Here is a 13752-nt window from a genome sequence, read left to right on the forward strand (position 1 = left end):
TATTAATGAGCACAATGGGATATGCTAATGAAATACAGAATAAAAAAATGCTGTCTCTAAGAAACTATTTCCTAAATTATCCAACATAAAATAATTCTCCGAAATTATGATGGCTCTGCAGACAAAGGCACTGAAGTCTGACGGCCTGAGTTTGGTTCCTGGATTCTACATGATTGAAGGAGAAAACTGACTCCCATGTTCTCCTAACGCTGTTAAATTCCTTTTAAATATACATTGTCTCAGGCTCAGTATTCCCTAGTTCTTTAAGTCATTAATGAGTGGAACAAAATGTTTTATTGCTAATTTCACATCTGCACAGAGATCACTTTATCTTTTGTTTCTTTTAAAGATCTGTCTTTATTTTCAGTTACATGGTTGTATCTGACCCTGTACGCATGAGTGTCTGTGCCTCAGAAAGCTAAAGGGATTCCCCTGGAGCTGTGTTAAAGTTGGGAGTCAGCCAGCATCTGCTGGAATCAAGCTTAAGCAAGAGCAGTTTGCATTCTCTGCTTCTGAGACACTGGTTCTCAACCTTCCTAAAGCTGTGACCCTTTAATATAGTTCCTCATGTTGTGGTGACGGCCCCCAACCATAAAATTATTTTGTTGCTACTTCATAATGGTAATTTTGTTACTGAATGAACTGCGTTTTCCAGCAATCTTAGATGATCCCTATTCAGTCTTACAAGATCCCTATGAAAGAGTCTTTCAGGGCCCAAAAGGGTCGCAACCCACAAATTGAGAACTGCTGTTCTAAGGCATCTCTTGAGACCTTCACCTTACCTCTTTGAAAATTACATTTTTATGTGTGTAGTGCTAGATACTGCACATGTTATGAGTGCTGACTAGTTTTATGTTAATTCGACAAAGCTAGAATCATTTAGGAAAAGGGAGCCTTAGATGAGAAAATGCCTCCACCAGCTTGGCCTTTGGGCAAGTCTCTGAGCATTTTCTTAATTGATGATTGATGTGAGAGGTCCCAGGCCATTGTGAGTGGTGCCACCCCTGGGTTGGTGGCCCTGGGTGCTATAAGAAAACAGGCTGAGCAAGCCATGAGGAGCAAGCAAGTAAGCAGCATCCCTCCGTGGAACTTCTCTGCTTCAGTCTCACCTCCAAAGTCCTGCCCTGCCCAAGTTCCAGTCCTGGCTTCCCTCAGTGAGCCTGACCAACCAAGCATGACTTGAGAGTTGTAAGATGAAATGCGTGCTTTCCTCCCCATGTTGCTTTTGCTCATGTTTTATTACAGCGATGGAAACCCTAACTGAGACACTAGCCAAGGGTCCTACCACTTAGCTACAACCCAAGCCCCTTGGAAATTATGCTTAACAGGGCTGAAACTTGACCTGAAAGAACAGAGCGGATTTTTAAAACAAATGTTTCTGTGAAGTCTACAAGGTGGCTCAGTGGATAAAGACATTTGCCACTAAGCCTGGTGATCTGAGCTCCATCTGTGGGACATACATGATAGAAGGATTAACTCCCCCAAAATTGTCCTCTGACCTTACATGTGGGCTATGGCATGCAAGTGTAAGGATGCCTGCACACACACACACACACACACACACACACACACAGAGAGAGAGAGAGAGAGAGAGAGAGAGAGAGATGGATGGACATACAAAATGTAATGAAAAGCCGTTATCTATGGTCTATGGGCATTTTCTATGGTGTCTGTGGTCATGCCACCCCAAACATGTTCTATCTCCTTTGATCTCAGAAGCTAAATAGGGTTGAGCTCCTTGAATGGGATGAAACCAAAAATGCCATTTTCTTGCTAAATCAGAAGTCTGGAGTATCAATCTTCTAGGCAGGTCTTACGTACATGTGAATGATAATATCACAAAAACTGACCCACCCACACTTCTTCCCTTAGAAGGGTTCATTCCTCTCTGGTGATCTACTAATAACTGGGTGTGCTCCTCAGGGTCAATGGAGGAATTTAACCCACACAATAGGGATTTTTTTCTTCCCTGCCACTAGGCAAGAAAGTTTCCAGAGTGTCCTGATGAGCTTTCTCGGCACCTTCCATGTCATCAAGAATTATCAAACGAGCTGAGAGAACTGGGAGCAAAGCTCAGAGTTGGACAACGACACACCGTTCTGAATTTATACAGGAATGGTCTTGGGGTTCATTTCCACCAGAAGAAGAGGCTGTCAGGTTTCATTTCTCTCTGCTCTTCTCTGTCTCATAGCCCCACACTCAGCCAGCTTTCTCCAGCCCCTGCTTAGGAAGCACTGAGTTCCTCCTTTTATATGTTGGTGGGGCTTTTCCTGGAGAGAGTTCATAAAGTATGTGAGAGCTGGCCCCTGCAACATTTTTGCCTCACGTTGTTCATTCAGTCTAATTAGGGCTGGTTGCTTCCTTTCTGTTTCCAGGTTGCTGCCAGGGTTTTCCCCTGTGCATAATCTGAGCCTGAACTATCAGCCCAGAATGAGACATGCATAGGGAAGTGGTATCTTGTACCTTGTGGAAGGTTCTCTTTTCTTCTGGAAACCTCACCTAAAACTTTTCCTTCCTCTCTGTTTTCCAATGCTAAGAATGGAACAGGGGGGTAGGGGTTTGCTAGGCAAGCAAACTACCACTGAGCCATTCCCCACACACCAGCCTTCCTCCCCTTTGTTTCTGAGACTCTCTGTAAGTCGCTGCCTGATCCATTCAGAATGATCTAAGTACTGTGTGTGACACCAGTGACCAAGTCTTGGATCTGTCTAAACACACTGGATTCTTTCACAATACTAAAGATCAGCTTGGGTTTCTCCTTCTGTCTGAAGGATTGTCAAAGATCACTGAGAGTGTGGACGGGTACCCCAAACTCCAGATCAAAGACACACTTTCTCTTGACCTCTGCTCACTAAGGACAGTCATTTCTCTAGCCACCACTCCTCCTTTGAGTTATGAACAGAAGATGGCGGCTGGTGCCTTCATGTTTTCAAGGATAGATACAATCTAAAGAAGAGAAGTGTCTGAATAGATAAAATACCACTTCTCTGTCAAATTACTGTTTTTCTTCTTTATTTCTGTGTGCATGTGTGTGTATGTATCTCTCCCTCTCCCAATCTCTCTCTCTCTCTCTCTCTCTCTCTCTCTCTCTCTCTCTCTGTGTGTGTGTGTGTGTGTGTGTGTGTGTGTGTGTGTGTGTGTGTGTGTGTGTTGAGAATGCCACAGCATGTTTGTGGAATTCAGAGGACAATTTTCTTGAGTCAGTTCTCACCTTCAGCTATGGAATTCAGGGATTAAACTCTGACTGTCAGGTTTATACTACAAATACTTCTACATCTGAGCCATCTCTTCCCCCTTAACTTTCTTTTAATGAAATCCTTTTACCATTGGATCATTAATGCTCGGTCATCAATTCTGTGTGATCTGTCCTCCAATCCAGGGATAGTTCCCACTTTTGACCTTACCTCCTCTGGATACCTGCTTTAGTTTTAAGCTGTTCACTTGCTAGCATGCTTGAGGATGGTGGCAGTGGGAGACAAATTTAGCCAGCCTGGGAACATGGGTTAAAAGCAGACAGAAGAGCTCAATTTTATGAAGTGAAATTATTCAAGCCATTCCAAGAGACCACAGCACGTAAAGGGTTAAAGTATCTGAAAATTGACCAGTGGGAGGGTTGCCTAGCAAAGGGCCAGAAGGTGAGGAAAACCATTCAGTATCCAGAATGTCACTTGAAAAACATCACAAAGGATTCGGTTGCTTAATCAATTACTCAGAATGAGTTTCCAAGATAAATTTCCAGAATGTTGCTTTTATTGTCTTTGAGCCAAGAAACTTGGTCTGCAGAGAGGCATGAAGGTTATGTGTAGCTAGTCTAGGCTGAATAGCAGATAGGCTGGGATGAGCTGCAGGTAGTCTGAGTGGGCGCTAGTCTAGAGTACGTATTCTAAGGGTCATTACCGGCTATCATGCATCGAAGCACGACGTCAGACTTCTCCGGAACCTTCTGGGAAAGTAACGTTGATAAAAAACGTAGTGTGTGCCTCTGGGGGCAGCCTGGATCTGCCATCCTCTCATGCCACGTGATCTGAAACACAAACAAGGCCACCATCACTGTATGTTCTGTGATTACTCTGACCTCCTTTGGAATCCCAGAAGCTGTGGTGTGGCTCTGCCGCTTAGCCATAGTTGGACCAGGAGGCCATTGGAGGGTCCTCAGCAACCTTCCTAGAATAAGAGCTATTGGGATAGCATGTCAAGGGGCCACCTTACTGCTCCCAACACAGTTTGCAGTCTCCCTCATCTTCTCCCATTAGAAGTCTAGCATTCCACATCCTCCCAGGGCAATGTCAAGTGTCCTTCCAGGTACAGTTGGGCATCCGTGCCTGAGAGCCACCAATTGAAGAGTGTTGAGACTATCCCAGAGCTGTGAGAGCATACACTGAGGGAGAATGAGCCCACGAGTCTGCAGTTACAGCCCTCTCTTCTTGCTATGCAGGCTGGTCACGAGGCTCGGTTGAGAGAATGCTCTCCTGGCATGCACAAAGTCCCAAGTTCCATCCCCAATCTCACATAACCAGTCTGTAATCCCAAAACTCTGGAGGTGTAGACAGGAAAGTCAAGAATTCATGGTTATCCTCGGCTTGCATAGCAAGTTTGAAGCCAGCCTAGGCTAGATAAGCCCTTGTCTCAAAAATACAAAATAAACAAACAAAATATCATTTATATATTATTTATATCAAAATGAATCTTTAGAAGGGAAAGATGTTGAAATTTGGAAACTACTGACCCTTCTGAACACCAATCAGGTACTCAGGGGAGGGCATGGACTTGTGTTTTTGAACACATGTGCCTTCTTTGGTAGTTACACACTTCTTAGCCATCAGATGATGCCAGTTCACTTAATGGATCTCAAATTGACTAAGCATAGCTTTGATGCCTCTTATAGTGCATTCATGAGGAATATGAGGCTCAGGGAGTTTCCTCAACAAGCTGACGATAGCATAGCAAGTGGCTGCTACCCTGAGGCTGCCTGCCTTCAGGACTGTGCAGGCTAACACTGGAATGATGGTGGTCACGGCTTGTATAGATCTGAGGTAGCCCTGAGAATGCAGGTGGGTCTGAATGTAAAGGACTTGTTTTCCCTACTCTACCGACAGACATATGTCAACATCTCCCACCAAAGTCGTCCTTGTCCCGAGCTTTGAAATCACAACTAAGTCTATCCAAACAGCAGGAAGCCGCTTCTGCTTTCCACCCTCAAACACCACGGAGCTCAGAAAGGGGGCAAGAACCACAGTAGTGTGGTGAGCAAGAATGGAGAAGAGGGGACTAGAAAATGTAAATGGTCAGTCTAGGGGGCGCTGGGTGCCATATGTCAGCCACTAACACCCAGTTCCCACACTTTCCTCTTAGGTTTCCAGAGTGTCTAATACCCAGAAAGATGGCTGCCAAAGAGAGGTTCCCTAGTATTAGTTGAAGATCTTACTGGCATCTACACAGTCACTGAGGAGCAGGAGTGAGGAAGGAAAGCAAGTACAGAGAGAGAAACTTCACAGTGTGGAAGGACCTCTGCCTCAGACGCAGGACCTAGCTCTGGAGGACCGAGGGGCTCCCTGTTCAAGTTGAACCAGGACTTAAGATGGCGGCCGAATCTCAAACTAACAAAAGGCCACTTTATTACAAAGACCTAGATCTATGCTCCTGTGTGGCCCTACCAAGTAGACGCTCCTCCTGGAAAATTCCACTAGCAAGGGCTGGACTTTTCACTACTAGAGAAGGCTATCTAAGGACTCTCTGGCAATCGCTAAGGTCTGAAACATCTCCTCCACTTCAAGATGTTCTGTTCAGTTTAGAGTAAGGTGAGTCCTTGACCAAACTGTATCTGCACGGTCGTCACATCCAGAGAAAGGCACTCATTTAAGAGAACTTGCTGCCGCCTTCCCTCCATTGCAGAAAGCAAGACTGTGCATAAGCCTGAGGCTCCACTGACTCATTGGAGGGGTAGAAAGTTCTGCAGAGCTGCAGGGTGGTACATATTAGCATCAAAAGGCAAGAAAAGTCATAAACACTTCGTCTGCAAAAGAGGTTTCACATGCCCAGTGATTGCTAGGACCTGTGGAGGAAAATGGAAAAGAAGGTTTGAAGGAAGGCTGCTTTAGAGCATGAGTCCTTTGGGGACTTGGAACTACATTTTCAATGTTTGCTTTTACAGGAATTCTATAAACACAGGGAGAGCCTGAAGCTGCTGGGGTCCCTGAGTGACCCATTATATCTTATTCATATAAGAGTCAAGGAAGCCTCTCTCCAGGTAGATGGCAAATTAGCTGCATGGGACAGGAAGAGAATTCCCCTGCAACTTCCAGAGTAGCTCCCAAGCACACTCATTGGCTGAAGGTAATTGGGGGCATGCCCTCCTTGTGCTGCTGCGAGGACCCATCTTTGCAGAAGAGGCAGGAGAGAAACTAGTCTCCAACAGCGCTATAGTTAGCTGCCCCTTGCTAGAGACACGAGGGTGGCCATGGAAGCCAGAGCTGTCTATTTGGTTTGAGGTTTCTTTGTTAAATTTGAACAGGTATTTAAAGTCACTACTGCTCAGTATTACTGAGAAGGTAATTTTAGAGTTAGAGGTACGCGGAAGGCAGAAAGAGCAAGTCTAAGTCGCTTTTGGTTTTTCATCTTGCGTTTCCTTGTGAAGTGCTGAAGGTCAAACCCAGCGCCTGGATAGGTTGGGCAAGTCCTCTACTATTGGCAGACATTCCAAGACCCCAGTTTTACAATAGTGTAGCAAATTCCATGCGTGTGGTCATCCACTTGCCATGACACAGCACAGGGGAGGGGCAAGAGTTGGCCAAACCGATGGACTTGTGGCTTCAAGTTGGAAATGCCACCTCCTGCAACTTGTTGACCAGTGTTATATTTAAAGATGTCTGCAATGAGATAATTAACAAACCACACACCTCACCCACTTTCATTGTAACTAGTTTGTGCAACCAGCATCTCCACAATGACTTTTAGAGCATGCCATCACCCAGAAAGCCCCATTCATCTCCTCATTTCATTATCCCCATGCCCAGTCAGTCCCTGCCCACACGGCCTGCCCAGTCAGTCCCTGTCCACACAGCTTCAGTAACCACCAAGCCACTTTCTAGTTCTGTGGATTTGCTTCTTCCGGACTCTCCCACTTAGCATACTGTTGCCAAGTTTGTCTGCATTGCAATGCACGCTGAGGAGAGTCAGCACCTGCAAAACTTGTCGGGAAACACCGTGGGCACGAAAGATGACTGCCTTGGCTCTCCACATTCCTACAGACTTGCTCAATGATTCTGGGGGAAATCCCACAGCTGGAAAATGCTCTCCTGAGCAAGAGACATCCTAGACTTCTGAACCAGACTCAGGCTGCCAGGGACAGATGTGGATGCAGATCTGCCACTTATCTGGGCAAAGTATGAAGCCTATTTCCTCCCCTGTCAGCAGGGCAGTGGTAACAGAATAGGGATTAGAACCTATGTCAGCTGCCTCCTCAGACTCTGTTACATGATTAGTTCGTGTGATGTAACCTGGAGGCTCTGGGGGGAGGACAGCTCTTCACCAGTTTCCTTTTCTGCTGTGGGTTACCACAGTGCTGTTGTTTTTTTAAGTGATATTCCAACTAAGGGGTAAACAGGTCTCCTAGAGTAACGTTCATTGAGAAAGTGACACACAGAGCAAGCTCCCTCCCACTCCTATTCCTAGGACCACGGCTGTGGGTTGAGTGGAAAGAAAGGGCTCACAAAGCTGGGCTGGTGGCAAGGCCCCTGTGCGTCAACTGCGACTCCTCCATAGGTGACCACTTCCTGTCAGTTCTGTCCCACACGTGAAACTCCTGACATGACAGTGTGGTTGACTCACGAGGTTGGGTTAGTTACTGAGCATCTCAGCCACTAGGCACTGACTGTTCTCTGAAGCAAAAGGACAGTTAAGTCGGGCTGTGGTTCATGTTTCGTGGCTTCTCTGAAGGTGAGAATGACATGTTTATCCTTCTGTGCTAGAGATGACGAATGAATCTTGAATGTGCTAGAGGTGACAAGTTGAGGCTAAATTGTTAGCATTGGTGGAGGGAGCCACAGAAGGAGAGCTTCAAAATCAACCTAAGGGGAGGGGGAATGCATTAGCCCAAAAGAACATCAGATTTTCAGTTCCTCCCTGCTTTTCTTTCTTTCTTTTTCCTGTGTGGTTCAGGACAAGTTTTTTTACTTTAAAAAAAATGATACAGGCTTTTAATTACATAGATCCTACATACGTACAGTTATGCCTTTAAAAAGCACATATAATGTACATGTTTAGAGATGACTACTTGGGAGATTTTACACACACACACACACACACACACACACACACACACACACTCATAAGAGAGAAGTTGCAACTGGGACAGCAAGGCATAGAAGGAGTTGAAGGGTAAAGAAGGTACAGGAATGATGTAAATACTATTTACGTTAATATAAAGAGTCTAAAGGTCATCCGAATAGCAAAATAAGCACTGTGTGAGCGTTGTCTAATACCTGTGGCTTGGGCTTAATGTGTGGGAAATTATAAAACCATGCCTTTTACGCAAATTGGTAGAGAGAAAGTATGAGTCTATAGGCAGGTTCTTAGGAGTATCTCAAACATTTGAAGAAGGCCAAGGTTTGTTTTGGCTCAGCACAGAGAGTCGGGGGTACAGCTGTCATCAGCAAGATCAAGGAAGAGGTCACAGCGCACACACAGAGCACAGGAGTGGCTCTTACGGAGCTGGTGGGACAGCCAGCCCTTTTTGTCATACAGATCTTTTCACTGTGGGAGGGGCAGGGTTATTTGATTACCAAGGGCAGGTCCAGTCTTGAATTTGCTGAGTTACTGATCTTTTGCACACCACACACATCGCCCCTTAGTACTCAGTCCCATGTTAGGTACTTCCCAAGTGCCCTCCCGAAAGGGGTTCTGAACATTTCAGAATGGTGTGTTCAAGATAGACTTCCCAGATAATGGTTTTTTGGGGGGTCGGGGGAGGATCTCTGTCTAGCGGTGCATGTCTGTGATCCCAGAACTTGGGAGGCTACAGCAGGAGGATCATGAGAGGTCCTGTTCCCGATGTGTCTAGTCCTGCTGGGACTAGACGTCCAGGGTGGGGTGATACCAGAGGGGAAAAAGGATGTATGGTGGCTACCATGTGCAGTTCCAAGACACTGCCACATTTAATCCTCATAGTGAGATTCCTACATGTATATCTTTTCCTACCTCACATGTATTTGGAAGCATAAGTCAATTATCATTTTTGTTTGTTGTGGTATCTACCTGAGACAGCATTTCACTGTGTAGCCCAGCGAAATAGACCACAAATTCAATATCCTCCTGCCTTTGCCTTGAAAGTGCTAGGGTCACAGGCCTGTGTGCTACCGTGTCCCAAGATTTGGTACCTTTTAAGAACTGTATGACAAGCCTCTCTTGTGATCTGAAAGCATCGGAGCTTCAGTGTGATATGGCGCGGTCAGTTGGCAGGTCAGTTGGGTATGACGCTAAGGTGACCGAGAAAAATAAAGGTGAGAGAGCGAAAAGGTGCTCAGCATTCTTGTCATAGGGAAATCAGAGCCGAGGTAAGATGCCAGCACACACCTGCCAGGAGGGCTGCAGGTCAGTGAGGACATGGAAAAGAGCAGCCGCCGCCCTCACGTCTCCCCAGCACAGGATAACGATAGTAAAGACAGTTTGGAAAACAATTAAGTTTCTTAAAGAGTTCAACATCAACCCATCTAATGGGCGATCAGTTTCACACCCAGCAGTCATTGCCAAGGGAAGCAAAAAACATCCATCTTCACTAGCACTTTACACAAACATCATTGCAGAGTGATTCGGAACAGCCAAAAATTACAACCAGGAGGTCCAACTGGTGAATAGACAAGGTGTGGCAGAGTCGTGCACCTGAGAAATGAGAGGAACAAAGGACTACGAGGTGTGTGACGGGATGAAACTCAAAGCACTCTCAGCATGCTCAGCAAAAGAAGAAAGACCCAAAGCCCCACAGGATGTGATTCTACATGAAACATTCAAAGGAAGATGTGGGACATAGCTTGGTGAGTGGCTGCTGGTGTGAAGAAGACTAATTGACAACATATGCATATGTATGTATATGTGTATGAGTATGTATATGTATGTATATATGTATATGTATATATATGTTAGGCTATATATATATATAAGATATATTAGATAAATGTGGACGATATGTTTTATATATGTGTTAGGATATATAGATCCTAACACACACACACACATATACACATATATGTATATATATATACTAACACACATATATACCTAATATATATATGTAATACACACATACACACACATATATATACACATGTGTATATATATGTGTGTGTGTTAGGATATATAATACATATATTATACATAACATATATCTAATATATAAGATATATATTCTAACACATATATAAAACATATCCGCCTGCCTTAACTCTAAAGTGCTAGAATCACAGGCAGGGCTGCAATGTGATATGGGCCCAGGTGAGTTGTTTTCAGTATATATAAATATATATGTATATACATATTTGCATATATACATATATACACGTATACATATATATGCATTTGTACACACATACACACATATATATATATATATAGGTTAATGAATACATTCACACACAGCTCTATGAAACATGAAAGTAGAAGGGGAGCTATTTGACCAGAGGCAGGGGACCAGCAGGAAGGAAGAGAAAATGTAGGAAAGGTTGACAGAGGACTGAACATGAGCAAAATTTGTGATATATATGTTTTAGCATGTCATAACAAAGCCCATCTATTGTATAATGAATATATATTGACAATACTTTTTTAAACACTAACCATGCCCAAGAAATTTTTTGTGACAAAATACGTGGTGATAGTTATCTCTTTGGTAAGTTTACTGAAACAAAAATCATTGCATCAAGACTTAGAGTGAATTATACAGTGTGTAAATGTATCATAACAAAGCGCATGCTAAAAATAGAGAAAGGAGACAAATGCTTGGGAGCACTCACTGTTTTCATCAAAGCTCTGCTGTGATAAAAGACTGGAAGCAACACAAGCACCTATCAGTAGGAATCTGACGACAAATGTCCAAACAATAGAATTTTTTCCTTGTTTGTTGCTATTGAGAGAGTATCTTGCAACCCAAGCTGGCTTCAAACTCTCAGTGTAACAGGATGACCCTGAACTTTTGACTATCCTTCTTCCACCTCCCAAGTGCTGGGATCATACAGAATGTGGGATTGAATGATGGACTTCTTGCATGCTAGGCAAACACTACCAACTCAGCTAACAGCCCTAGCCCTTGATGGAATCCTTTAACAGTAATGAATATTGAAAGGGAATAAGGCAGTCCTGAATGACAGATATGAAGTAACCTCCAAAATACATTGATAAGTGAAATGAGGTATAGAAGTGTTAAGTATTCTAGCCCTTCTTTTTTTTTTTTTTTTTCGGAGCTGGGGACCGAACCCAGGGCCTTGTGCTCACTAGGCAAGCGCTCTACCGCTGAGCTAAATCCCCAACCCTATTCTAGCCCTTCTATTTAGAAAATTATCTTGAGGTCGACAAGATGGCTCAGCGGATAATGGCACTTGCCACCAAGCCTGACTAATGGAGTCAATGCCCAGAACTCACATGGTGGAAGTAGAAAACAACTCCAAAGGCTGTCTTTGGACCTTGACCCACATGGTCTGCACTGCCAAGTGGGTGAGCTCATGCACACACGTGCGCGCGCACGCACACACACACACACTCAGAGAAAAAGAGTAGTAAAATATGATTACGTCCTAATATGTTTATTTGTGCATTTAATATGTTTAGAAATACACAAAAATCATGAGATGAATGATTATTAATTATCACTCATGAGTTAATGATTATTACTTTGGTTGAAAGGTGAATGCCACAGATTGCAGTGCGCAATCTCCAATTGCATCAAGACCTTTCGGAAAGAATGCTGTAAGAGAAAAGCCCTCCCCCTGGATCCCTCTGTTCTCCACATTTACCAGACTTCTACTGTATCCCACTGTAACAAACCCCAAAGGAAATGCTGGCCCATACCACCACACCTGGTTTATGCAGTCCTGGAGAGCAAACCCTGAATCATGAACACCTCAGAACTTTGCCCATTATTCTTGAAGTATCACTGTCATGGGAAGCAAGCCATGCCTTAGGGATACAGTATATCACGCCTGAAAAATGTTAAAGAATTCCAGGGGCTGGGGAGATGGCATAGCAGGTCGGGGCCCTTGTTTTTGCAGAGGACCCAAGATCAATTCCCAGCAACCACACGTAACCACAACACGCAACCATATGTAACTCTAGTTTGAGGGAATCTGATACCTCTCCTGACCTCCACAGGTACCAGGAATACATGAGATGTGCACACATACATACAAGCAAACATTTATACACATGAAATTAAATAAACAAGTCTTTAAAAAAAAATAAGGTCTCAGAGCACAGTGCTACATCTGAGGGCTCAGTCCATTGACAAGCAATGTCACCCTATAAAAATACTTAGATTTGTCTGTGCTGTACTTTTAAACAGGCTCATCTTAAAACTTTAATGAAGTGGTTCTCAACCTTCCTACTATTGCAACCCTTTATTTAATATAGTCCTTTATGTGGTGACCTCCCCAACATCAAATTACTCTCATTGCTACTTCCTAACTGTAATTTTTTTCTATTGCTATGAATTGGTAAGTATCTGATGTGCAACCCCTGGAGGTTGCAAGCCACAGGGAGAAGCACTGTTTAAAGGCATGAATGAGACTACTGCTAACTTTACATCAAGGGGAGTAATGGGATGATTTCAGAAGCTTTTCTCCGAACATCATTTCAGGATCCTGCTAATGGCTGTCCTCTGAATCTCCAGTGTTGCTGCCCACTCAGATGCACTCAGCGGCCTGGTGACTTCATGTGATCAGACTTGCCGTTCCTGCTTTGTAAGCTCTGGCTGGTCTAAATGGGTCATGGTTCTCTCGGTGCTGGTCAGTTCTGAGAGCAAGTCTAAGCCAATTGTGTCTGACACGTTCCAGAAAGCAGTGCGGGAGACAATCCACATGTGTAAGGCTTAGGCCTTTCACTCCGTCCTCAATAGAAAAGAGCAGACAAGGGAGGGGGCTGGGGGTGTCAGAGTGGCTTTCCTGACAGAAAGCTATCTGTCTTGAGACTGTGAGAAAGCTGACTTGAGGTTGAAACCAAAACAGAGAGAAGCTGAGCCTCCAGAAACGCAAACATGAAACAGAACATGAGTCCTGACCTCTCTCCTAGACTTTTCTTCCACTGTGTGAGCAATAAATTCCCATGTTATTATGCTAGTCTGTAGGCTAATTTTGTTCTACTTCTCAAAGACATATTGAAGTAGCACATCACCTCCTCCTTCGCACTGGTTCCTGGAATCCCTACTACTGACTCTCCATTCCAGATCCACATAATGACTAAGTTATAGACCGAAGTAATGGACTTCAGACCAACAAATTATAGACAGAAGCAACAGATTTAAGATTAGAGGGCTGACTCAAAGAATGTTTCCCTAAGAGAGCTCTGGGTGAATGGTGGGAAATGTAGGCAAACTTTTTTATTTCATATTTATTCCTTTTCCAGTCCTCTGTAATTTTGTTTAGCTTTTCCTATTTCTTTTGTGAACCTTCCACATCTACCTGTTCAAATCCCACCCGTTTTAAATTATTCAAACACAAGCGCTTCCTTCCTTTAAAAGCTTCCCTGATACCCTCGACTGGAAAAAGCCAACCC

At 44.1% G+C, this 13752-nt stretch overlaps 1 protein-coding gene across 1 annotated transcript in view; it reads right to left on the reverse strand.

The window, feature by feature from the left end:
* The window catches only part of Alpk2 (alpha-kinase 2), a 115987-nt gene extending 111969 nt beyond the window's left edge, over positions 1 to 4018 (reverse strand). The window contains exon 1 of the mRNA XM_039097413.2: positions 3898 to 4018. Coding sequence (XP_038953341.2) covers positions 3898 to 4006 — 109 coding nt within the window. The 5' untranslated portion in view covers positions 4007 to 4018. The remainder of the gene's footprint in view (positions 1 to 3897) is intronic.
* Positions 4019 to 13752: the final 9734 nt, after the last annotated feature.

This window comes from Rattus norvegicus, chromosome 18 (assembly GCF_036323735.1).
Source record: "Rattus norvegicus strain BN/NHsdMcwi chromosome 18, GRCr8, whole genome shotgun sequence".
NCBI classification, from domain to species: Eukaryota; Metazoa; Chordata; class Mammalia; order Rodentia; family Muridae; genus Rattus; species Rattus norvegicus.